This window comes from Neovison vison, chromosome 6 (genome assembly GCF_020171115.1).
Source record: "Neovison vison isolate M4711 chromosome 6, ASM_NN_V1, whole genome shotgun sequence".
Classification (NCBI taxonomy): Eukaryota; Metazoa; Chordata; class Mammalia; order Carnivora; family Mustelidae; genus Neogale; species Neogale vison.
The window spans coordinates 205,536,717-205,564,074 of NC_058096.1; the positions used below are offsets into that span (position 1 = coordinate 205,536,717).

At 49.7% G+C, this 27,358-nt stretch overlaps 1 protein-coding gene across 3 annotated transcripts in view; it reads right to left on the reverse strand.

Annotated features, from left to right (window-relative positions):
- Nucleotides 1–5,067: 5,067 nt before the first annotated feature.
- Nucleotides 5,068–27,358, reverse strand: part of DAG1 (dystroglycan 1) — a 69,958-nt gene continuing 47,667 nt past the window's right edge. For all 3 annotated transcript variants that reach the window (XM_044253565.1, XM_044253564.1, XM_044253567.1), the window contains exons 2-3: nucleotides 24,488–24,869; nucleotides 5,068–9,876 (exon numbers count right to left, since the gene is read on the reverse strand). In XM_044253565.1, the coding sequence (XP_044109500.1) occupies nucleotides 7,477–9,876; nucleotides 24,488–24,763 (2,676 nt within the window). In that variant the 5' untranslated portion in view covers nucleotides 24,764–24,869 and the 3' untranslated portion in view covers nucleotides 5,068–7,476. The remainder of the gene's footprint in view (nucleotides 9,877–24,487; nucleotides 24,870–27,358) is intronic.

Below are 27,358 nucleotides of genomic sequence, written 5' to 3' on the forward strand. Positions count from 1 at the left end.
GTGTCTGGCTGCTCCTCAAAGCAGGTCCTGAACCGGGGTTGGGGAGGGGCATGACAGTTAGTCCGCAGTGTAGGACCACTGTCCTTCCCTAGAGCAGGTGACCTTCCCAGTCAGCCTTCCCAGACTCACCTAGCTTCTGAGTTGTGCAGCAGCAGGTAACAGGCAGGCAGCAACATCTTGGTTCCCCCTGCTAATTAGGTATTATTAACTCCTTCAGAGGGGAGGCCCGGCATGGCTACCGTCTTTCGGACAGTTGACTGAGTAGACTGAGGAATTCCTAGTAACCCTGGACAAGGAACATCTGCCATTTTCCACCAAAAAGGGGGAGTCTCCCCCACCTCCTATTTTTGCTGACTCCAACTAAGCCCACCCCCATCCCCTGATCTGCTCCAGGGATCTTCTTGGGGCTCCCAGGGTGGCTCTTCCCTCTCCCACACCTGCCTGGCCCTCTGAGGGCTTCTCTGAGGAGGCTGGGGGTCCAGGAGTAAGCTGATGTGCCACTTGGAAGCCAAGGTAGGGCTTGAGGGGCACTGGGGTTGCTGAGTCAGAGGACTGGAGTCACAGTGGAAGCCTCCTCTGCCTCTCATTTGCACTCTAATCACTGGAAGACAGAGCTGCCCAACTCTCAGGCCCCCCACGGATATACCACAAGCTCTTCAAACAAGAGCAGGACCCATCCCCCTCAGCATCCGCCAAGCCCCTTGTGCCCGGAGGGCAAGCTCATCCAGGACAAAGCTGGTCCTCCCTGAGGCACACCCAGAGCGAAGCTGCTGCCACCTCCCACCAGGACTTCCCCACCCCTGCCATCACTAGCCAGTGTCTTTCTTCACCTTTCTCTCCCAAGACCTTTTCCAACAGAGGTGTTGGAGGAAGTAGGCAGTGAAGTGAGGAGTGATCCCTGGAAAAGGAGCTGTCTGACCTAGCTCCCAGCCATTTCCACAAGTCCCAAACCTGGGCTCTGCCCTCTACAGCCTGAGGCTGTGACACCATGAAGAAAGAAGGCAACAGAAGCCTTGGCCAGCTGCCAACTGGATGTTCCCAGCTGCCCCAGTGTGTGCCCAGGGCTATGGAGGCAGCTTTGGGCAAGGTGTTCCCTGGGGCTTCAGGGTGCCTCTACTCCAGGGTCAGTCCAGAGAAAATCAATCTTCTCTGGCCACATCCCTGTCTGCTTCTAACGCCAAGTGTCCCCCCAGGGGCTCAGACTAGCGGGACCCCCAGTCATGCCACTGGAGGGCCCTATTTCCACACAGGAGCCTTTCAGACCGCACAATACTCTGGGTCGTGCGCGGAGGAGCTCTGAGGCCGGAGGAAGGGGAGACTCGGGGAGCATCCTTGGAGCGCTGCGTGCAGGCGCCGTACACAAAAGCTAAGGCAAGCTAGTGCGCAAAGGAAGCATCCTTTTTGGTTCCCGCCTGAGCACTTCGGAATTCGAGGTTCCCCGGCGGGGTCCAGGAGCCGAGGCCCTTGAGAAATCCGAGCCCCAAATTTGTCCCTCCCGTTCCCTGCCAGCTTCCCTTTCGGAAGGAGCACGGCCCCAACGAAGGACAGGTCCCGAACCCCAGCTACACTTGTCGCGGTGACTTCGGGGACTGTGCGGCCGTGGGAGCGAAAAAAGAGCGGCCCGGCGGCACCCCAAGTCCAGCCGCTTCTCCTGTGGCCTCGGCCCTCCGCTCAGCTCCGCTCAGCCCTGCCCTTCCGCAGGCCTCAGTCCACTCGGGGACCGCCTCAGCCGCGCTCTAGGCCGGGTCCGCGGGGGGCTCCCTGGAGGCCTGAGCCCCGCTCACAGGGGGCCTCACCCGCGTCTCGCTCTCCCCACGCCTTCCTCGGCCCGCCCACCGCTGGCAGGCTTACCCCGGCCTCTGGCGCCACCTAGTGGGAGCCCGCGGACACTGTCCGCCTCTCGGGCCCGGAGCGGCTGACAAGTCACTCTGCCAGTCTCACCTGGGGGACACCTGGAAGCAACAACTAAGATTGCTACCCCCATCACCGCCCTGAACCCACCTAGGGGCACCGTCCTGGACACACGGAACCTTCCACAAGCTTCACTCCAACCCAGCTGAGACTTCAGGGTCACCTTTACCAAAGCCGGGGGCAATAGAGCTAGTGAGGGCCCCAGAGGCCGGTGTTCATGCTGCCCTCACCACAGGCTGCTCCTACACGGGCCCACTCAACCCCCAGCAGATGGTAACCCCCACTTTAAGTCTCTTGCCCTATCTTCTCTGGGTCTTCTATAGGGTTCTTTTTTTTTTTTTTTTTAAGATTTTATTTATTTATTTATTTGACAGAGAGAAATCACAAGTAGATGGAGAGGCAGGCAGAGAGAGAGAGGGAAGCAGGCTCCCTGCTGAGCAGAGAGTCCGATGCGGGACTCGATCCCAGGACCCTGAGATCATGACCTGAGCCGAAGGCAGCGGCTTAACCCACTGAGCCACCCAGGTGCCCAGGTCCTCTTAAGGGAAATGGTACCCAGTATCCCGCAGTGGGGTGGGAGGGGACTTCAGATAATTCTTTGCTGCTCTACATGAACAAAATCTTACAAGCAGGAAAAAAACCTGAAGTGTTGAGAACTGCCTTGCTCTAGCCACACGACCTGGTCGCTTCTCTCGGCCTCAATCACCTTGCCTCAAGATGGTGATCAAGAAGGTAAGCAAAGCAGGAAAAAGTTAAGTCATTAGCCAATTGGTTTTTTTCTTTTTTTTTAAGATTTTATTTATTGATTTGACAGAGAGAGAGACAGCGAGAGAGGAAACACAAGCTGGGAGCATGGCAGAGAGAGAAGCAGGCTTCCCACTGAACAGGGAGCCCAATGCAGGACTCCATCCAGGACCCTGGCTCCGTGACGTGAGCTGAAGGCAGATGCTTAATGACTGAGCCACCCAGGTGCCCCACCAAATGGCATTTTAAAAAATATTTTCCTTATTGAGAGCAAGAGCAAGAGCACGAGCAGGGGTAGAGGCACAGGGAGAGGGAGAAACAGACTCCCTGCTAAGCAAGGTGTCTGATGCAGGACTCAATTCCAAGACCCTAAGATCATGAGCTAAGCCCAGGCAGACGCTTAACCGACTGAGCTGCCCAGCTGCCTCAATTGTTTTTTTTTTTTTAAGTATTTTTTTTAAGTATTTATTATTATTTTTTTAAGTATTTATTTATTTATTTATTGTGAGAGAGACAGAGAGAGAGAATTTCCCGCAGACTCTGCACTGAGCATGGAGGCTGACATGGGGCTCCAACTTATGGCACCAAGTGCATGACCAGAGCTGAAACCAAGAGCTGGAAGTTCAACCAACTGAGTCGCCCAGGTGGCCCAGCCGATTGTTATTTTTAAGATACAGTAATCTTTAGAAAGGAGTGAAGCTCACCCTCAAAAGGCTGACACTGGGGTGGGGTCTTCCATGCTTTAGAGGACCTAGGGAAGAGCTTGCTCAGCCCGGGACCAGGGGAGCCCAGGCTGGGAGCTGCAGCAGGATGAATCACGTGGAGCCTTCCCACCAAACTAGAGGCATTCTAGAGGAGCTCCTAGAGTCCCCGATACTTCCCAGCCAACGTCTTCAGCCCAGGCCGAGCCTGAGGATCTTGGTCCAGTGAGATGCTTTCACAAGAGGAGAGAATGCAGGTTCTTCAAGCGTCATTCAGATTCTGTCCCTTTTTCAGGCAGATGTGTTTGAAGTTGACCTTTTATCCCAACTCCCAGGGTGTCTTAGAACCCCTCGGAGACCAGTCTTATCCCTACCTTCTAGACAAGGAAGCCAGGCCAGAGGGATCCCAGCAACTTGCTCTGGGTCAGAGGTAGACAGGAAGGGATAACTGTGGGTCTCTCCCTTTCTTCCTGCTCCTTTCCTCCATCACCCTCTCCAGCTCAGACCTGAGTACGGTCCCACTTCTACCAGAAGTTAGACTTTGCAGGAGTGCTGGGGAGCAGGGGTCTGCCGGTCCAAACATGGGATATTCCCAAAGAAGAGCGGGACAATGCAGAGGCCAGAGGCTCTTGCGGTTTCTCTCCTTCCTGGCCCTGCTGACCTTACTATTCTCTGCCAAAGCCAGGAATCCCTTTGCTTGAGCTCAGAATACTGAGTCCACTCATAGCCCAGTGGTTTCAGGTTAAACATTAAGCAGAACTTCCTGAGGCCAAGAGAGCAAGAGCAAGGTGACTTCCTGGGCCCCTGCTGCTAGGTCTAGTGATGAAGCACATGTCCCTGAATTGGGGACAGCCCTTCCTGGCACTTATCAGCAGGGTATTCCACAAGTAGTCGTGGGAACTCAGCTCCAACTACAATCGGAGACAGGTCTCAGCTCTAGGTCTTAAAAGTGATGGGCAGAGAAGCAGCCTGGGGGATACAGGTGGAGACGGCGAGGACCCTGTGGGGGTGGGAACAAGCCCCGAAGAGGTACCAGTTGCTCTGTGACCAATGGCTCCTGATAATGCCACTGGACACAGCTGCTGTGTCCCCTGCCTCCCACACCCTGGGCCGTGTCCCAGGACAACCCAGCCTCTTCCCGGGCACTGAGTCATGCTACCCAGCTGGCCTGTCCATCCCAGGAAGGGCACTTAGAGGCAGGCCCCCAGAATCCATAGGCCCAACCAGGGCAGAACAGAAACCATTCTCTCTTCTCCCCACTAAAAGGCCAAGGCCAAACCTGCCTTCTTGAGACTCCCTGGGAGACTGGCCAGACCTGTCAAGACAGTAGGGTCAGGAGCTGGAGTGGAACTGCAGAGGTGTACCCACCCTGGGGCAGCCAAGCCTACGGCAGGCAGGACCTTTCCCACGGTCGTCCCACATGAGGAAACTGAAGCTCAAAATTTCTCTGCTGGCTCAGGCAGAAAGAAGAGTGGCTAGGGAGAGCTGTGTGTTGGCAGTTTCTGGAGCCCACGCCCACCCCTTTCAGGGGCATGAAAGTGCTAAGGCACGGAGGCTATCGGGTCAGCTGCACAAAGGCCACCTCCAAGTCCTCTGAATGGGCCTGGCTGGGTCCCCTCCTCCCTCCATCACATGGACACCAGACCTGCAGCCCATTCATATCCTAGAACATTGCAGGGGCCAGGGAAATAGATGCTTGGAGGCAATGGCATTGTAATAAAGACACTGCTTTTATTTAGTTTGATATGTTTCTATACAGAATGCAGAAAACACATCTTAAAATCATATAGAAAGAAATAAAAACATGTCAGTGGTTGGTGAACACTTGAATGTGAGATTGGCTCTGTCTCACAGAGTCCAACGGCCATGGCCAGCCCGGCGCTCAGGAGAGGAGGCTGCCTGCAAGGGCATTGTTGCTGTTGTTATTCTGTTCACTGCCCCATCGCCTCCAGTTGCTATGGCAACAGGCCATTCCGGGCCAGCCATGTCTCTGCGTGGCAGTGCCCGATGGTGGGGTTGCTAGGGGCAACGGAGCTGTTTGGAAGGCCTTTCAAAGCCCTCACCTGGAACACTAGGAATTGTTTATTTTTTGATGAGGTCATCAAAAATAATCTCACCAGGTCAGACCCCACTTGTGCTCCTGACTCTGGGGCAATGGGGAAACTCTGGCTTGGATCAGGGCTGGGAGGCATGAGACCCAGTCACCAGAGGTCCACTGAGCCCTCATCCACAGGCTCCCCCACCACAGGGACACTGCTCGCTTGAGTACCAAGCGCTGGGCAGGGGAGAGAGGCTGGGCCCTGTGGAAAAAGGCGCAGGGGGAATGCCCTCCTGAGAAGGGCAGGCTGGAGACCCCCTCCTCTCTGACCAGCCCTCCCCTCTTGAGGCAGCACACACAAATCCTCTGCGAAACAGTCGATATGGCTTAGAAGTGGCTGCTCGGTGTGCAAAGGGAGCCTGGGTCCACCCACCGGCCCGATCACGGAAGGGATACATTATTGCAAAAGGCATTCCTCCCTAAAAGGTACCCAAAATAACTCTTAGACATCAAGAAAAGTCATGCTCAAAATGGTTTCTTCCAAAGGAGGAGAATCAAAGCAGAGTGGGCACCCCTGAGTCACGGGACAGAGATGCAGATGGACGGACGGACGTTCTGCTAAAAAAGGCAAAAGAAGCTCAGTGTAATTTGAGAATTTAAACTATTATGAAAAGGGGGGGAAAAATCAAAATGAGCAAAGCCGTCAGTTCCATGGAATCAACACTAAGAGCTTGTACAAACTGCTGTAAGCATCACCATTTTTAATCTTTTTTTTAATAAAACAATTTGAGGCTGTATAAAAACTTTAGTAAAAAATTAGCTTTGAGAGCCCACAGATTTCGACTATGAACTATTGCTGGCACTCCTCCCCCGCCACCAGACCTTTCCCAGCCCAAGGCCCAGGGCTGCAGTGCCAGAGAAGAGGGGTGGGGTGGGTCAGGGTGGGGCTGTGGACTGTTGGGGCAAAGCGGCCAAGGTCAAGTGAGGAAAGAGCATCACATGACATAAAAATATTGCATCTTCACCAAAATGTCCCCCACTGAGTGTTTCAAAAACCATGATATTCCTTTCAGGAGGGGAAAAAAAACACACAGAAGAAGGGTAAAAGAAATATGTTGATGTGGTCGAGTCCCTCGACCCCCCCAAGCCACCCCCACGAGCAGCCGGCCCACCCTGGAGCACCTAGGTTGGGGGCCACAGCCACCACTGCCTCTTGGAGTCCCTTTTCCATGGAAATGAAGACCCCTTGGTGGTGGGCCACTAGCGTGCATGGGGTGGGGGTGTGGATGTCCATGGCCAAGAGGCCCCTCCAGCTTCTGGCCTCTGGCAAGAGCGGGAGAGCAAGCCCAGCACCAGGACCCCGGCCCCAGAGCCACGGCCGGGAGGCCCCCAGGCAGGCTCTGCGGTATCAGAGCAACCAAGTTTACATAGTGTGAAAAAATAGGATTCCTTTGATAAAAAATACTGTCCCTTGGTCTTCTCTAAGTTTGAAACACCCTGGGAGCTTATTTTTAGCAAAGCAATTTCCCATACCCACCCAAAAATTATACATACAAGTTTAGGTAAACAGCAGATTAAATGTAAAAACTTAACCTTAACTTCTGAAAGTCCTTTGACTTTAATCTTTAGCTACTGTTTTCCATGTTACATCCTGCAGCTAGACACATGTGAATAGAAAAAACAGTACAGTTAGTGTTAAAGGCAAAACGCAGAGAGCCGGGAGGCCGCCCAGCACTGCCCGCGAGTTCATTCACGGCCCCTCGCTCCCTCCATCTACCTCTACTCCAAACAGTGCTTTCAGAGCCAGCCATCAAAACCGCAGCAAAGAATTTTCTATGAACAAACAAAAAAGCTGTTAGGCAAAAAATAAAAGTAAAAATGTCCCCAAAGTCTCTCCAGCTGCTTTGGGGTTTGGAGGACCAGAGAGGGCGGGCTCGGCCAGGCCTCGCGCGTGTCAGTGTGTGCTAGGTCAGGTGTCGGCTCCCAGTGGGCGATGGTCTGCAGGCCACCGGTCTCCACAGACAACACCGTGTTGTCTCCAGGGCCCTGCCCTACCCCTGCCTCCACCCAGGCGCTTGTGGGTTAAGGGGGCACGTAGGGAGGGGGCGACCGGTATGGGGTCATGTTCTTGGGACGGGAGCCCTTGCCCTCCATGGGGGCCGTGAAGGGTGGGGGGGGCTGGTAGGGAGGCGCGTTGGGATCCTCATCCCGCAGGGGCGTGTACTCTCCCACGGTGTCCTGGTTCAGAGGAGTGGTCTCGGGCACGCTCTGGTTGGGGTACTCAGGAGGGGGGAGAGGGGCTTTCTCCTCCTGCAGGATAAGTGGCATGCTGGAGGAGGGTGGGGGCTTGGAGTCATCCAGCTCGTCTGCAAAGATGATAGGCACCCCCTTCTTGATGAAGGTGGCCTGGTCCTCGAGGGTGAGCTTGCCCTTCCGCTTCTTGCGGTAGCAGATCATGGCAATGATGCCGGCGATGAGCAGGATGGCCGCGACCACGACCGCCGGGATGACCGTGTGCAGGTAGACGTCATCCTCACTGCTCTTCTCGGGGTCCCTGTCTGGCACCTCTGTGGGCGGCACCTCTGAGGGCACTCTCTTAGGCGGCGCCATGGGGATAAACTGCAGATGCCGGCAGCTGCCGGCGCCAGTCACCGAGATGCTCATGGCCTTAAAGTCAGGCTCCAGGGCATTGGAGAAGGCAGCCCGCGGCTTCCCGTCATCCTCCGCGATCCTCCGGCTCAGCCCCGTGATCTGCTCCTTGGGGCAGGGCTCCAGGGGCAGAGTGTTGTTCGTCCACTCCACCACGATGGAGCCCCGGGTGATGTTCTGCAGGGTGACGGTGCTACAGTTGCGGTCCCCAAAGGCAAAGGCCAGCTTCTTCACCAGGGCGATCTTCTTGTGGATGTCGTTAACCACAGGGGCTGGGTCACCCACAAACTTGGCCTTGAACCGCGCAGGAGCCCTGTCGCCTTGAGGGCGCTTGTGGACGTGGATCTCGAAGGCATCCACAGCGGACAGGCCCCCCTTGTCCGTGGCGTGCATGAAGTACTCGTGCTTGCCCACGTGGCTGCTGTCGGGCAGGCCGTACATGAGCTGGCTGTTGCTGTTGAACTGCACCCAAGACTTCTCGCCTACCAGCTGCTGCTCCCGAAGCTTCAGGGTCAGCTTCAGCTTGTCGGTGGTGGTGTCCTCGTTGTCATAGAAGGTGTCTGATGGGATCTTCACCTCGAAGTAGGTGCCCACCCAGGCATCCACCCTGTCAATGTGGTTCTTCAGCTCTGGCCGCTGGTTGGGTTCTCCTCCGCGGGGAACCCCACTGGTGGTCATGCGGATGCGAGTAGGCGGGGAAGCGGTTTCCAGTCTGGTGATGGGAGCTTTGGTGGTGACCCGCGGCACCGGTCGGGGTGTCCGTGGCTTTTTGGTCGGCCTTCGAGTTGTGGTGGAGGAGTCAGTAGAAGGCGTGGCTGGTTTTGGTGTGGATACACGTGGCTTCTTGGTGGTAGTCGTGGGAGGGGTGGCAATGGCCGTGGGCTCCACGTAGCCAGGAATGGTCATCGTTGGGCGAATCTGGCCAGGAACCGTGGTGCCAGCTTCTGACACCCGAGTGGGCTGGATGGGGCCTAGGGTCGGGGTCTGAATAATGGCACCTCGAGTCCGAGTGGTGACTGTGGGCTTTCCAGGAACAGGGTCTCTGACTGGAGGAGCCAGCGTCTCTGTTGGAGGAGCAATGGCTGGGGATGTGGGGGTAGGCACGATCCTGGATGGTGGCTCCTGGATGGCCGTGGTGGGAGGCCCAATGGCAGTGACAGGTGTGGGAGTGGCATGGATCTGCCTCCGGATACGTTTGGGGAGAGGGGGCTTCTTGTTGGCGATATGCCAACCCACCACAGGGTAGCCCAGCTGGGCAGACATAGCGCCCTCCCTGGCAGGGGCCTCCACACCACGGATATCAGGCACATTGTTCTGGTTCAGGGAGCAACCCAGCTTCCAAGAGAGCAGGGCCCCGTTCTCCACCACCTTTTTCGCATTGCCTGGGCCGGCCATGAAGGCTGACATGTCGAACAGTCTGTTGTTCACCACGGGGACCAACTTCATGTTGGGGAGCTCCACTTCGGAGAAGCTCCGCATCCTGTGCAGCAGCTCAAGCCTTTGCTTCGGGGTCATCTTGGTAAGGTCAGCATCTAGAATGACCGTCAGGACAGTCACAGGCTCGTCAGCAGCACAGGCAGAGGACGCTGCCTCGGCAGGCTCTGGCGATGCTGCCCGCACAGACTGCGGCTCGTTGTGGTCTTCAGGGTAGACCTCGATAGAGAACACACTGGAGCTCTGCGGGACGTGGCTCCCGTTGGCCCCCAGCCGCGTGGCGCTCACTGAAATGTAATGCACGCCCTTATCGGTGTCGAGAGGGAGGCCCTCCAGGGTGTGGCTCTGCGGGTCCCAGTGCAGCCAGGATGGCAAGGCCTCCTTCCCCGCCGCAGACACCTAGAAGAGACACCAGCATGAGTTAAGTGGCACTGTCAATGCCTAAGCAGACAATGATCACTACAGTTCCTCCCTGGCCTTGCCTAAGCTGTGCGACAGGATGAAGGTGCTACTCAAGAATTTCTGTTCGGGGGCACCTGGGTGGCTCAGTGGGTTAAAGCCTCTGCCTTCGGCTCAAGTCATGATCCCAGGGTCCTGGGATCGAGCCCCACATCAGGCTCTCTGCTCAGCAGGGAGCCTGCTCCCCTTCCTCTCTCTGCCTGCCTCTCTGCCTACTTGTGGTCTCTGTCAAATAGATAAATAAAATCTTTAAAAAAAAAAGAACTTCTGTTGGGAGAACCAGCTCTGCTCCTGGAGCTCTCACTCACCTGTCATGGAAGACGGGGGCTGCCAGACACGCTAGCTTGGAAGGCGAATGACTGCCCAAGGTCACACTGCGGGCAGACAGCAGTGGTGGCACTCAAACACAAGTCCCATACCAGGGAACTCATGCCATTGGGCTCAAGAATGTTGTGGGTCTCCATGACAGCAACATGCCTCGCCGCCTACTGGCCCGCCTGGCCTGCGGAGTCAGGTCCCAGCGTCTCCTCCCTCAGCGCTCCTTTTCAACCCTGTCTCAGACTTCTCCCTGCCCTCTGCAGACACCACAGTTTTGCTCGACTCATATGCCCTTCCTGCCCAGAAGTGGATATGCATACAACCCTGGCTGCAAGGGACAACTCAGTATCCCCAGACGCCTCACTTACAACTACCCCATCCGTGGGACACACATTCAAGTACAGTGAGACACATTTGGGTAGCAAGTACAGCCAGCCCTATCTAATGTCTTAATGAACCTGCTCTTCAAACCTCAGGAAAAACTGCAAAACCCAGGGTGGGGAGCTGGAAACAACTACTCTAGAAGAGTATTTATCCAAGAGTCCAAGGAGCTCTGACTAAGGGAGAGTTCGTTAGTCAACTAAGCTCGGGAAATAGAGCCCACTTCTGTCCTAGGAGAGCCCAGGCCCTGAAGCCGGCCTGAGGAGCTCACTCCCTTATTCTACCCAACAGTTTTAGGGTAGAAGTCCTTTTCCACAGGGACATGACTGGTAATAATCAAGGTATCCAAAAGAATATTGCCAAAGAAACTTCTACCATCAGCTGACAAGAGGAAAGCAAGGCTTGCCTCTTGCCCAGGCCCGATCTGTGACTACTCTCACCTCTGGGAAATGCCGATTTCTGCCCCCAGTGCAAGAAAGGTGGCACCCACTCTCTGGTCTAACAAAAGTCACTCTCAGCTCCACGATCCTGTCCCATCAAGCCTAGACACAAACGGCATGTCTTACCGCCAGCCTCGGCCCAGGGATGGCCCTGCATGGCCACTGCTTGTCAGCTGAGGGACACTAACATGCTTCTCTGCCTGTAGCAGGTAGGCCAGAGCCATGCCTGCTGGGCTCACTAAGAGGCTCTGGTTCCTCAGGATTCCTCCTGCCAAAACCCAGGTGCCTGACTGGGAAGGAGACCCATACCTGACCTTCCCAGTCAGGAACTGCTGGCAAAGTCATGGCATTCCATCAGTCTTACCAGAGACTAGATACTCCCCTGTGAAGAGATTTCCTACCTCCAGCAAAAACCCACAAGAAGACATCTGACATTATTAGAAGTTACCACTACTGGGGCTGTCCTTCGGTGACTGCTTCTGAGCCCCTGAGATCACAGAGGGTCTGTGAATAGCTTCATTCATGACACCACAGCAACTCAAGGTGCATCACCACCTACTTAAGGCACCACCAAGAATCCCACTTCCTGTCGTCACCATCCACTGCAAACACAGCCAAATGGATTTGTCTTCAGATCCATGAAAAACACTAAATATAGTTCTCCTTTAAAATCTTTTTTAGCTACAAAAATAATACTTATTTTGAATGTTTTGGTTAAAGCCTATGTTTTAAATTTTTTCAGTTCAGTTATATTAAATATGAAAATTGTCACATCTACATATAAACATGTAAAGCAAAGGCTAACTGCTCTCCTTTTGCAAAAAATAGGAAGCAAAGCTGTAAGGCCCAAACTGAGGAATCAGGGACCCACAAAGTGTTTTACAGTGCCAGGCTGCGGCCTGGGGTCCTGAGAGGCGGATAGGAGGGGAGCCAGGCAGCAGCTGGGTTCCCAGCCACCCAAGCATGTTTCCTCAGCGCACTCCATCCCAGTGGTCACCACTGGGACGACAGCACACCCAGCAGAGGGAGCGCCTAGAATGGAGAGCTCAAGGTGAAGTCTTTCCAGGAGAAACCACCTTCAGAGAAGACCAAACAGGGCTGGGAGAGAGACCAGGATAGGCTCTGGATGTGGGTGCCAACTGGCTGGCCAGGACCCTGAACATTCCTGAGTAGCCAGGCGGCTGTACCCAGTCCTATATGCTCCATCAGCACAGATAAGTAAGTAGTCCCAGTGCTCTTCCAAGTCTCACCAGCTACACAAGGACACTTTCTAACAGAGAAAACCGAGAAGGGCCCCGCCTCCTCAAGCTTCCCAGCCCAGCTTAATTCCTATTCTGCTGACCCCAACAGCCACAGCTCTGCTGCCAGATATTTCCTAGGAAATAAGCCCAAGCCACTCTTTGGCCAAGGCTCCCACAGGGCCAAGCTCGAGGACATACACTTATTTAAACTATGCCAAGTAACATTTTTACATGTTAATAACATTAACAGTCTCTCCAAGCCACACTTCTGCCTTCCCTTCTACAGATCCCGGCCCCTCCAGATCCTGGAGCATTGGCCATGCCCTGGGCACAGGACATGTGTCCAATCCGGATCTATAAACCTGAAGCAGACAGTCCCCAGGATCCTGGGTACTGCTCAGACAGGAAGGAAAGGTATCAACCTGAAAGTTCTAACACCATGCATCTCTGAGTATCTAGGTATCGGCACTTTAAGTGGCAGTGATTCTCTTCAATAAAGGGCCACAAGAAGCAAAACAAACACAAGCCCTACAAGGAACCCAGCCAAGTCACAAGCAAGCTGGCATCTCTGCATTTTCAAGGCCATTTGGGGAAAGCCCCTGAACTGGGAAGCCTGAACATGCCTAAAGGGTTGGCAGTGTCCACATTCCCTGAAGGATCCCACTAACTCCCTCCCTCCTAGGGCACTCAGTCGAGGGAATGTTCTGAAATGCAACACCTGCTCTACCCTGTCAAAGCGGGTGCCCCTCAGCCCGGGGGGAACTCCATACATCCTCCCAACCTTTCAAAGCTTCCAAACTCTAGAACGCTTTTCCTCTCAGGGCCTAAGTGCGAAGCAGGACATGAAAGCTCCTGAGAAAGCTGCCCCCATGACAAACCAGGACTCTTCCCTACAACAACAGCAGATGTGACAGGAAGTCCCATCTCCAAGCCTCAGTCCTTGGCTGAATCCTGGTTCCAGGCAAGCTGAGGCTTGACCCAGCCTCAGCCCCGGTTTTCTCATCTGTAAAAGGGGGGAAACGATGGCATCCTTGCACAATCGCTGGGCCAGGCACAGGCTGGGTCCTCTGCGGGGATCACTCCCTGCCCACTCCCAGGTTGAGAGGACCCAGTATGCATTGGAAGGCTGCTGCAGCAACAGGCTGAGGGTCCACTCCCAGTCCTCCTTCTGGCCTTGGACCCAGCACACAAACTGTGGCCTTTTCTCCTTGGTCATCCCCCAAAGCAGAAGCTCAAAGCATCAAAGGGAAGTGGGGAGGCCCCAGGAAGGAGAGCCAGGACTCTACAGGGGAACAAGGCCTTGGGACACTCGGGGACTTGCTTGACCCTTGAGAGCTATCTTCCGGGACTGGATGAAAACCCTGAGGTGCCTAGGGGAAGAGAGAACTTGCTGCAGGGGCAACCCAAAGACCAGCAGTTACCTCTTCAGTCTCAAACGGATGTGCTCCAACCTGGCATGTTTGCACATGAGATTCCAACTATTCTTACAGTCTCTGAGTTTTATGCACACAAAGATTTCTGCCCTAGGTGTACCACCCACAACTAAGCCTTAATGGCAGGAACGAGAGACAAGAGGCAGGAATCAGAGCTCTGTGTGAAGTGCTCCTCAGCACCAGCACATATGTTTAGGGAACAAGCTGGTCCAGGTCATGGGACACCCCCAGGGTTTCAGATCACTCAGCTCCCCATCACTACATACCAACACTGTCTTGGAACTGGGGGAGGCAAGGCCTGCTGACCTTATAAAGCAGCCACCTTAAAGAAAAAGCCTTCAGGCTCTCAGTGGGAACACCTGTAGGGGGGCAGAAGCTGTAGGAAGAAGGCTGATTTAAGAAGATCACAGGCTCTAGCTCATAGGCTCACACAGAGCAAGCCAGGAATCTTTCCAATTTTAGCAAGCCTCAGAGAAGACATGCTTCTGAGAAGGCAAGCCCACCACCGAGGAAAATAAGATCTCCAACTGCCCCACACCCAGTTTTAGAAATCTTGATCCACAAAGTACATCCAAAAACTAAGAATCAAAACCACGAAACTTGGGCAGACCCATATGGAGCTCCAAAGACTACCCGCCCAGCAATGCCCACAATGAATCACCATGACCAATGACTGGGGAACTGCCAAGTGTGAAGGTTTTAGTCACTCTTTAGTCTATATCAGTAGATAACTAGTAACTGACTCTCTGTTCAGTTCTGGGGCATTCTCTCCAACTGCCTCACTGCTGCCCTCTCTCACACACAACAGAATGTCAAACACCGGTTTGATAAAGATACATGATATCTGTTCCAAACACCACACAACACAAGCAGCATGTCTCACCCCAAATCAGTATCCTTCTAAGCCTGGAGAGCGAGCAAATGGGCAGAGAACTTTCAGTACTTTACCCCTCACCAAAAAGCAAGTTCCCAATACAAAAATCAGATAAAGCCACCAAAAAAAAAAAGAGCAGCACAGGCCAATATCTCTGACGAACACAGATGCAAAAATATTCAGCAAAATACTAGTCAACTGAATCTAACGATCCAAACAACGATCCAAAAAAATCGTTCACCATGATCAACTGGGATTTGTTCCTGAGATGAAAGGTGGTTCAATTTTAGCAATTTAATCAATGTGACATGTCATATCAAGAAGAGAAAGGATAGAAATCATTTGATCATTTCAAAAGATGCGGAAAAAGCATTTGACAAAGAACATACATTCATGATAAAAAACCCTCAACAAAGTAGGTCTAGAGGGAACACGCCTCAACACAATAAAGGCCATATGTGAAAAACCCACAGCGAACATCATATTCAATGGGAGGAAAAACTGAGTTTTACCCCAAAGTTCAGGAATAAGACAAAGATGTCACTATCACCACTTTCATTCAACATAGTACTAGAAGTCCTAGCCATGGCAATTAGACAACAAAATGGGGAAAAAAGGCATCCAAACTGGATGTAAAGAAGTAAAATTTGGGGTGCCTGGGTGGCTCAGTTGGTTAAGCAACTGCCTTTGGCTCAGGTCATGATCCTGGAGTCCTGGGACCAAGCCCCGCATCGGGTGTCTGCCTCTCCCTCTGACCCTCCCCTTCTAGTGCTCTCACACTCTCTCTCTCAAATAAATAAATAAAATCTTTTTTAAAAAAAAGGAGATAAAATTTTTCCTATTGCAGATAACATGATACTTCATATAGAAAAGACTCCACAAATAAACTACTAGAACCAATAAATGAATTCAGTAAAGTCACAGGATACAAAATCAATGTACAGATTTCTGTTGCATTCCTATACACTAATTAATAATGAAGCGAAGCAGTAGAAAGAGAAATTAGGAAAACCATCCCACTTAGAATTGTACCAAAAATAATAAAGTATCTAGGAATAAACTTAACCGAAGACATGAAACATCTGTACTCTAAGAACTATAGAAGACTGATGAGGGCGTGTGGACAGCTCAGTCGGTTCAGCACCTGCCTTCAGCTCAGGTCATGATCCTGGGGTCCTGGGATCAAGTTCCACATTGGGCTCCTGCTCAGCAGGGAGTCTTCTCCCCCCTCCTTCCCCTCTGCTCATGATCTTTTTCTCTCTCAAATAAATAAATAAATAAATAATCTTTTAGAAAAAGGAGACACTGATGAAAGAGATTAAAGACAACACAGAGAAATGGAAAGACAGTCCATGCTCACAGATTAGAAGAATAAATAAATATGATTAAATATGGTTAAACTGTGTACACACCAAAAGCAATCTCCAGATTTGATGTAATCCCCATCCAAATACCTACAGCATTTTTCAATGAACAAACATTTCTCAAATTTGTAGGGAACCACCTAAGACTCTGAATAGCCAAAGCAACCTTAAAATAGAAAAACAAAACTGGAGGTATCACAATTTCAGGCTTCAAGTTGTACTACAAAGCTGAACAGAAACAAAACAGAAAACCCAGAAATAAACCCACAGTTACATGATCACTTAGTCTTCAACACAGAAAGAATATCCAATGGCAGTAAGACAGTCCCTTCAACAAATGATGTTAGGAAACTGGTCAGCTACATGCAAAAGAAAGAAATTACACCACTTTCTTATACCATACACAAAAATAACTCAAAATGGATTAAAGGTCTAAATGTGAGACCTGAAACCATAAAAATCCTTGAAGAGAGCACAGGCAGTAATCTGTGATATTGGCCATAGCTACATTTTCCTAGGTACATGTCCTGAGGCAAGGGAAACAAAAGCAAAAATACACTATTGGAACTATGATCAAAATAAAACGTTTCTACACAGTGAAGGAAATAATCTAAAACTAGAACGAAATCTAAAACTAAAAAGCAACCTACTGAATGGGAGAAGATATCTGTAAATGACATATCCATTCAAGGATTAGGATCCAAAATATATAAAGAACTTTTACAACTCAACATCCAAAAAACAAAGAATCCAATTGAAAAATGAGGGAGGGACAAGTAGACTCCACACTGAGTGCGGAGTCCGACACGGGGGCTCCATCCCATGACCCTGAGATCGTGACCTGAGCCAAAATCAAGAGTCAGCTGCTTGACAAACTGAGCCACCCAGGTACCCCTCAGTGGTGCATTTCAAAGTGGCAAAGACTGCTGCCTTGGGATACCCGGCTGCTTAGGCCTCTAGCAGCCTTCTCTGGCAAAGTCCCTGCCGTCCCTCAGACCTGGTTACTGGCTCATGACCTTTCAGTTCCCCACTCCTCAGCCAAGTTGCAAAGCTGGGCTAACCTGCAGCTACCTATGGCTGGGTACCATATGCAACACCCTTGAGGCACTGACACATGAGGTGATCAAGGCATTCTCTGTGCAGGCCTACTGTGTGGTCTCCTCTGCCTAGGGAGATAGGAAATGGTCCCTCTGGTGGAGTCTGAGCCTCCAGTCAAGTTTCAGAGGCCCCATGGTGCTGACTCACATCAGGGTGATCCTGATCTGGGCCCTGGACTACAACAATGAGACCAATTTACTCTGTGGCCAAGTTCAGCTTCTGTAAATGATGCACATGGACAGTCACATGATGGGGCTGTAGGGAAATGGCACAAGTCAACAGGAAGATCCTCTGGCTGGAGATCAAGGAGCCAAAACTTTGTCCCCACTTAAGATGAGGAACCACGGAAGTGGGTATAAGGGGCCTTTGCTTTGCTGAGTAAAGCAGAGCCATACCCATGAGAGACCATCTTTGTTGGACATGCAAGCCTCAACCCAGCACACGGCTCTTGCCATAAAGGCCAAGGGCACCAGATCACATGCTGAACACAACTTGTCCAGGCCAGCCAGTGCCCTCCAGGTCTGAGTTATGAAGCATTTTACCTGATGTTAACTGTTCTTATCTAAAAACAAAAAGTAATTTTCCCCCTCAGAGGGACAGCTAAGCATAATTATAGCCATTAATAAAATTCTCACAGTCAGTGCCTCAATCCCAACACCATCTATTTTTACTTTGTCATATTTTTTCAGCCCTTGTCAGGAAAAAAAAAAAATTTTTGTTTTTAAAAACAGAAGTCAAGTCCACACTTCAGTAAGTATTTGAGTTGATGGGTCTGGGCAAATGTCATTCTTACAACCCACCCCAAAGATGCCTTCCCTCGCCAACCCGCATTTCCCGGTGTGCTGTGTTCACAAGGGCTCCATTCAGAGCCAGGGAACACCCACTCGAGGCAGGAAGAAACTGCAGTTCATCTCATGCAGGCGGGGTTGCCACAAAGCTCTCAAGCATCCAAAGAAACGGTCCTTTCATGAGTTCCCCTTCCTGGTCAAAAAGAGTACCCATTGTTCTCAGGGGAACAATTGGGGGCCCACGCCAGCAGCTAGGAGCACAGTCCCAGGAAGGGCTGCTCCCAGTCTGCCGACATCTTGGGCTGAGGCAAAGTCCACATTGTCTCCAGCCTAGGAGGATAAGGGGAAGCAGGAATGAAAATTCAACCTTGCGGGCTCTACCAAAATGAGACATCTGAAGGGGCAGCCAATCATTTCCTGACATGCAATGGTGTCTCTCCTGACCACCCTACAAAGGAGGGGTAAGAATGTCTCCAGGCACATAATCACCTTCCTCAGCCAGCCCCTTGGTCACTCAAGTCAGAGGAGAGGCACCTGCAGGGAGCTGGAGCCAATCCCGAGGGAGGCAAGAGTCAAGATGGGTAGCTTATACTGTGGCCAACTTGGGAGAGCCGATGATCTAGCCAACAAAGGCCAACCTGGCTTTGTGGGACCCACCCACACAAACCCTTACAAGGAGGGAGGGTGCTCTAGGGTCCAAAGGCATCTGTGAGAGCAAAAGACAGCTGATGTGGGGTGAGCTCTGCATACAGGTATCCAATCTGGTCCAAGGGAGCACATGCAAGGTCCACCTGCTTTTGCATGTTCTGAGGCCAGGAGAGAACAGAATCCCAAGGCCCAAGTCTCTCTGGAAGGTCATGCTGGCCACTACACCTGGAGGTATCCCACAGCCCCTGCTGGCATCATCAGGTCAAGGGGATCCATGTGGGAGTTAAGCCGGGGTCAGCAATAGCAACAATTCTCGAGGCGGCGCTAGAGAACAGCAAGGGAAGCAGCAGATGCTGGGCAAGCTAATATTGAACAAGGGCCGTCTGGACATGAAAGGATGTCAGGCGTGAGGCAGAGCAGAGAGTCCAGGACCTCAGGGCTACCTCCTCCAGGTGGTAGGTGGGTCCCCTCTTTTATTTCCTTGCGGCCTGGTATATAAAGTATAGGGCAGCCCTTTGCGAAGCTAATGTTACCTGATGGGCACATTTGGCTAATGCCAAGCAATACGCCCTCTGCCACTGTGACTCCCAGAGTCACCACAACCTCCAGAAATAGGCAGCATAACCACACAGGTTCGATGCACACAGGTCAAACAAGGCTTTGGGCAGGTGGCCAGGGCAGCTCACTCAGAATGAGACTGACTTTTCCATCCCTTCAATACACTACTGATTGCTTCGTCTGTTGCAAACACTGACTTACTCCATCACCAATCTCCATGCATATCCCCTGACCAGTCACAGCAAGAAAGACAACCACACTATCAAATCGCATCTGGGGGCATCCGGGTGGCTCACTCGTTAAGTGTCTGCCTTCGACTCAGGTCATGATCCCAGGGTCCTGGTATCGAGCCCTGCATCGGACTTCCCGCTTGGCAGGGAGCCTGCTTCTCCCTCCCCCTGCTTGTGTTCCCTCTCACTGTGTCTTTCTGTCAAATAAATAAAATCTTTAAAAAAAAAAAAAACTTGTCTGATTTCAGAACACCACGCTCTGTCTGTGAATCCTCATTAGACAACTGGGCCATGGCCAAAATGGCTAGAAGACCAAGCCTTGCCCAGGACCCAGGCTGACAGAAGAAAGTCTGTGCCAGAGGCCACGATGGACCCTGAGCCAGGCATGTCCGTGGGGCAAGAAAGAGGCCAGTATGGCTGGGACATGACATGCAAAAGGAAAAGGGGAGAGAGAGGAGGCCAGAGGCCAATCACGGGGGCCTCCATTCTAAGTGTAGCTCAGTAATAGTTGGGGGAAAGGGGGTGTGTTAGCAGATTTAAGCTTTACCAAGATAAGAACATCTCTTGCCTCAGTGCAGAAAACAGACTGAGAGGGGAAAAAGAGAAAAGGGCGGGACACCTGGGTGGCTCAGTCAGTTAAGAGCATGCCTTCAGCTCAGATAATGGTCCCAGGGTCCCCAGATGGAGTCCCCTATTGGGCTCCTTGCTCAGCAGAGAGCCTGCTTCTCCCTCTGCCTGCCACTCCCCCTGCTTGTACGCTCTCTCTCTGACAAATAAATAAAATCTTTAAAAACAAACAAAAAAAGGAATAGAGAGCGGCAGCCTGGGCAAATAAGTGGCAGCTCAGGTGACGGCAGTAGTAGTGATGGATACCATTTGGAAGTCAACTTCAAACACTCCTTGGGACCAAGATCTGAGATATTCCTCACATACGTAAGAATATTGGGCAAGTCATTAAAAATCATGTTCCCAAAGAATACTTAAGGACTATGAGGAAAAAACTCAAACTACAGTGAATAAAAAAAGGTAGGTTTAGGGGTGCCTGGGTGGCTCGAGCATCTGACTCTTGGTTTTGGGTCAGGTCATGAGATCAAGTCCTATGTCAGGCTCTACGGTCAGTGGAGTCTGCTTGGGATTCTCTCTCCCTCTCCCTCTTGTGTTCTTTCTAAAGTAAATAAATAAATCTTTAAAAAAAAAAAAAAGTAGCCCCAGAAAGATGTCTAGTATAGGGTATATATAGGTATATATAAACAAGTATAAATATTTTTTAAGATTAAAAATAATTTTACTTATTTATCTAAGAGAGCACATGCACGAGCTGGGGGAGGGATAGAAGGCAAAGGAGAGAATCCCCAAGCAGACTCCTCGCCCAACATGCAGCCTGACATGAGGCTCAGTCCCATGACTGGGGACCATGACCTGAGCCGAAATCAAGAGCTGAACATTCAACTGACTGAGCTACTCAGGTGTCCCAATAAAGAAATCTTTCTTTTTTTTTTTAAGATTTATTTATTTGAGAGACAGCACGTGCACCAGCAGGCGGAGAGGAGAGGGAGAGGGAAAGAAGCACTCTCCCTCCTGACCATAAAGCCCAATGCGGGCTCACAACCCTGAGATCATGACCTGAGCCGAAATCAAGGGTCAGATGCTTAACTGACCAACTGAGCCACTTGGGCCCCCAGACTCTAAATAAATCTTAAAAAAAAAAAAAAAGGAAGAGGAAGAAAAAGAAGAAGAATTACCCTACAACCCAGCAATTACACTACCAGGTATTTATCCAAAGGGCACACACACAGATTCAAAGGGACACATGCGGGGCACCTGGGTGGCTCAGTGGGTTAAAGTCTCTGCCTTCGGCTCAGGTCATGATCCCAGGGTTCTGGGATCGAGCCCCGCACCGGGCTCTCTGCTCAATGGGGAGCCTGCTTCCTCCTCTCTCTCTGCCTGCCTCTCTGCCTACTTGTGATCTCTGTCTGTCAAATAAATAAATAAATAAAATCTTTTTAAAAGGTGGGGGGCACATGCATCCCAACGCTTATAGCAGCAATGTCCGCAACAGCCAAAATACGGAAAGAGCCCTGAAGTCCATCAATAGGTGAATGGATAAAGAAGATGTACTTGCCCATCAATAAGAACGAAATCTTGCCATTTGCAGCAACATGGATGGAACTAGAGAGTATTATGTTAAGTGAAATAAGTCAGAAAGACGAGTATCATGATTTCACTCATATGTGGAATTTAAGAAACAAAACAGATGAACATAGGGGAAGGGAAGGAAAAATACAGTAAGATAAAATCAGAGAGGGAGACAAACCATAAGAGACGCTTAACTATAGGAAACAAACAGTGTTGCTAGAGGAGAAGTGGATGGAGGGACGGGGTAACTGGGTGAGGGGCATTAAGGAGGGCACCTGAGGTAATGAGCATGGGGTGTTATATGCAACTGATAAGTCACTCAACTCTACCTCTGAAACTAGTAATATGCTGTATGTTAATTTATTTTAAATAAATAACAAAAACAAAATTTAAAATTTAAAAATTTAAAAAATATATGGCCAGTATGATCTCAGGTCTAAGATGTCTGTATGTGTGATATGGACACCTCCTCACAAACACAGAAAATGGTAGAAGACTTCACTCTGAGTGGTAGGAACAAGAGATTTTTCTTTTTCCCTTTTCTACAACACACATTTATATCTCATTATTATAATTGAGGGGGGAAAAAAACCCTTTTTATATAAAGATTTATTACGCCGCTTTACATCCAGGGAAAATGAAGCTCCAGAAACCAAGTCACGCTTTCTGATCTGACTTCCCGCCCCACACAACCCTGATGGCAAGACTGTCTGGAACAACGAGTCACACATTTTCATCTGTTTTTCTATAGGCTGATCAGCTACTAAATGGTCTGCTTTCTACAGATAAATGTGCTCAGATAAAATCCTGTTTTCCCAGTAAAATCTCTTTACTCCCCTGGTGAATAAGCCTATTAAATATTTCTCTGCCAGATACAGCAAATACCCAGCTTGCTGCATTGATTCAAGGCACCTCTTGTCAAAACTAATCCACGTAAAACATTCCAGTGACCACTGAACAAGGGCAACCACTACAGGGTTTGGACATTCAGAAGATCAAATGTGAAGGTGGACAAGGACTGCACTCCCCAGAGTGCCACTCTTCTTTTTCTAATGGGCAGACTAGCAACTGGCTTGCTGGGGCATTACAAAGACGACACGGAAAACTTCTGCAAACAACAACGAGCTCTGTGGACCTGAGCCAGGATTTTTAAGAGTAAGACCGCCTCTGACATCAGAAGGCCACCCTGAGAACAAGCCATGACCTAAAGAAAAGGGGGACGGGAGAAAATGAAGGGAACACAAGGAAGGTGCAGGTAAGGAGCAGGTCTGCCCAGATCTAAGGGAAAATGGCACAGAGCCACCTCTCAGTGGGACGAGTGGCATAGCGTTTGTGACCATATCTAATCTAGATGCCTGGGGCTTGTGGGTCAGAGAGGAGAAAGTTGGAAAGGACCCACCAGAGACTGTGAGTGCTTTGACCAGTGAGTACATTGAAGTGTTGCTGTGCAAGTTACCAAGCCTTAAGAGACTGGCAGTTTCCACTTCCTGTTTCTTGGAATACCCAATCCTGGAACCCACCTAACTGTGCCGTGAGGAAATTCAAGCAGCCCAGGGGACGGTCTAAATGGAGAGGAACCAAGGACCCTGACCAACAGCCCTGGCTAAGCTCCCTGTCCAGAGGCAGCACCAACTTGTCAGCCAGGAATAAGCCATTTTAGAAGTGGACCCTCCAGACCCAGATAAGCCACTCTCATTAGTGCCATGTGAAGCAGATATGAGGTTTCCAGATGAGTTCTGACCCCCTGAATTCCTAGCCACAAAACTTTGAGCAAACAAACTGGGAGTTCTAAACCACGAACTTTTGGTGGTTTAAACACACCAAGAGATCACCAGAACACTCTGTCTGCACATGTCTAAAGGCAAAAGAGATATAAAAACTACCATCACAAAGTACCAATCTTGGGATATTTTTAGTTCGGTTTCAAGCCATACCTCGAGGGGAAGAATGCTTGCTGTAGGACAACTATGGCCAAGAGCCAAATGTGGCCTACCACCTGTTTCTGTACAACCTATGACCTAAAATTGGTTTTTGCATTTTCAAATGATTGAGAGAAAATAAAATGAAAAGATTATCTTTTGACATGTGAAAATTATATGAAATTCAAATTTCCGTTCTAGCGTCCACAGGTAAAGTTCTATTGGAACACGCTCACGCCCATTCATGTACACATTATCTATGGCTACTGTTGTGCTACAATGGCAGGGCTGAGGAGTTTCACACTGCCAGCAAAGCCTAAACTATTTACTATCTGGCCCTCTAAGAAAAAGAATTGACCTCTGCTCTAGGAGATGTTCCTAACTTGAGGAGTGCAGCCTACCTATCTTGTGGCCACCATGCAAACTCACTCAGGATCCCGGGGAAATTCCAAGGACCCACAACCCCAGACAAAGGGATGGTGCCTCCTGACACAAAAGCTTCCTATTTCACCTGATTTCCATCTTGGGCCAACCAAGACACTCTTTTGTCACTTGGGTCTCAGATCCCCTTGTTCTCTGGATTGCTTCCCCAAAGGAGATGGGGCAAGGCTGAAGGCTGGATGCTAATACTCGTCCTTAAGTGATCAAACACATTAGTAAACATGCAACACCAAATGAGAGCAAAACTCCTATACTTACTTATACCATATTTTATAAAAATAGGTTCAAATCATTTCAAAGTTCTGTATTTCTTGGGTTTAATACCGTGGTTAATGAAAGAAGACCTTTTCCTGCACTTAAGCCTTTCCATCAAATCCTAACACAATGACCATAAAATTTTCCAAACCACAGATGTAAAGGCTTTTTAATGGTAACACCTTCAAAAATAGGAGAAAGAATAAAAGTTTAGGAAGCTATTCAGAGGTATCTGGAGACCCTCTTGTGAGAATCAGTGGTTGTCCCTCTCTTATGGTAATTGCACAGGTTCTGGAAGAACTGAGCTCAGAATGCTGGAACTTAGAATGGAAAGCTAAAAAAAAAAAACCCAAAAAACAAAAACAACTAAAGTCAAAATGCAGATGAGACTTCTTCCTCATTTACTTAAGCTTTACATCCATCTCACCTTGATGAGTTCTCCATTGGAGGCAACTGAATCCGCTGGAATGGTCACTCGAAAGGAGCGCCCAACGACAGCCGTACCATCAGGAATGCCCACCACTGTGGGAACAGCCTCGTGAAGGTCTGAGAGCACTGAATGCATGGACGCCTCGAGCTGGTTCTCCCAGTCCCTGCCAGCCTCCGAAGGCCAATGGGACTGAGCCACAGTCACAGACAGCAGAAGGAGAAAGGTCCTCCCCCAGAGGGGGAGCGGCGTCGAAAGGCCTGCAGACATCCTCATCCTGGCTTGGGTCTGCTCAAGCCAACAGTCTTACTAAGAAAGGAGGCAAGTGAACTGGTCCCAGAGCTGGGTCCTCACCCTCTGCACACCTGCTCCATCCCAGGGCCTGAAAAAGAAGAGAGCAGACTCAGACTTTAGCAAACCCCATAATTTCCAAGTTGTACACAGGCAGTTACTACCCCCAAGTGTTGACAAAACATCTACCCTGAGTTGGATCAAGTCTCACCCTACGCTGTCCAAGACAGAGGAACCAGCTACATGTGGCCACTGAGCACTGGAAATGTAGCTGGCCCATTAAGGGTAAAATATACATTGAATTTTGAAAAGTTAGCAAAAAAAAAAAAGGAATGTGAGATATCTCCTTAATACTTTTAAAATACCGATTACATACTGAAATGATATTCTTTTGGATATAAAATATATTATGAAATAAAATATTAAGTAAATAATACACATTAACAAATGATAAATAAAGAAATGCTTAAGAAAACACAGGACCGAAATTAATACCTCCTTCTTATTTTTATTTTTTCACATGCCTACCAGAAAATACTAATGTGTGGCTCACATTATATTGCTGTTGGGCAGTGCTGCTCTAGACCTAATTCCCAGTATACAGCAAACACAGCAGTCATGAAGACACGATCAGATGAATCTAGAATGTGGGACCTTCTACAAGATAACTGGCCTGGTATGCCTAAATGCTGACACCCCTAAACACAGGGGGGCTGTTCCAGATTTAGAAACGGCCACCAGATGTATTATGTGCATCTTGACTGGATCTGGATTTACTTAAAGCAAAAAACTTTAAAACTTTAAGAAACAAAAAAACACAGAAGCCCAGCTCTGAAACAAATAATTGGGCCTCTGGGCGGGAGATTGGATTTATTATTAATTTTCTCAGGTGAGATGATAGTAGTGTGGTTGTGTAAGAGATTGTCCCTAATTTTGAAGGATTTAGGGATGAAGGAGCAAAATTCTCTGCATTTGGGGTGCCTGGGTAGATCAGTGGGTTAAGCCTCTGCGTTCCCAGGGTTCTGGGATCGAGCCCCGCATCGGGCTCTCTGCTTAGCAGGGAGCCTGCTTCCCCCCCTCTCTCTGCCTACTTGTGATCTCTGTCTGCCAAATAAATAAAAAAAAATCTTTAAAAAAAAAAATTCTCTGCATTTTATTTTGAAATGTTTCAAGGGGAAGAATTTTTTTTTATATATAGAGAGAGATCAAGCAATATGGCTAATATAACATTTACTAAGTCTTAAAACAATGCTTTTGGGGTGCCTGGGTGGCTGGGTTAAGCATCAGTTAAGTGTCCCACTCTTGATTTTGGCACAGGTCATGATCTCAGGGTTGTGAGATCGAGCCCTGCATCAATCTGGCTCTGCACTGAGCACAGAGCCTGCTAAGATTCTCTTTTTCCTTCTCCCTCTGCCTCTCCCCCCACTAAAAACAATGCTTTTGAAGAGACTAAAAAACCAAGCATTTGCACAGAGAAGTTCAGCAGCTGTGTATTCCTCACATCCCAAGCACTAATCACAGGACTTGTTTATTAAACCCATATTTACAAACTCAGTGCCAGTGAACCAAACTTATTTGGCCTCACTTGCTCCCCATCCCCAAAAGAGAGATTAGAACCCTGCACCTTGTCCCTCAGTCTCCTGACTTGCTTCAGCAGGCAGCTCAGAACACTTGCCCTAAGGCTGACAAGTCACACTGATGCACTGTGGGACTTGATGGGTGTCCCCAAGGTGACCAGAGCAATTTCTCATTCTAGAAAAGAAAGCCCTGCCCTAAGCCAACCTGCCGAGGGGCCACATGATATTTTTTGACTGGGGTATGCAAAGTAAATGATACTGCTAAAAAAAAACAAAAAACAAGGTCACTGAAGTGGGCAATGTACTATAAAGTCAATGCAAATCCAAGCCAATTCCAACAGGCCTGGGGTTGGGGTTTTTCTGGCTATTGATTTTCCCATTCCTGTTCCTACTTTGTTTCATGAGACAGCCAAAGCCCAAGTAAAATAATTTTGAAGTCCGGGAGTCCTAGCTTACCAAAGACTTATCATAAAGGTATTTAAAGCAGCATTACAGCGGAAGAGCAGAAGTGGATTGTGGAAGCAGAGAGCCCGAAATCAGCTTGCAAAGGAGCAGTTCACAGGCACCAGGACCAATAGCCATTTATGCAGGAAATCAAGTACAATTAGGGTCCTCCCTCACTTCTCCATTATAAATAAGTCCTGCGTGGATTAGCTATACAAATGTAAAAAGCTGAACTTATAAAAAAAATTTTTTTTAGATTTTTATTTATTTGTTAGAGAGAAAGAGAATGAGCACAAGCGGAGGGGAAGGGCAGAGGGAGAAGCAGGCTTTCCACTGAGCAGGGAGCCGATACGAAACTTGATCTCAGGATCCGAGACGATGACCTGCCGTAAGCAGCTGCTTAACTGATTAAGCCACCCAGGTGCCGCTGATTTATAAGTATTTTTCTATGAAAATAACTATTTTTTAAAAGATTTTATCTATTTATTTGACAGAGATCACAGGTAGGCAGAGAAACAGGCAGAGAGAGAGGAAGGGAAGCAGGCTCCCTGCTCAGAAG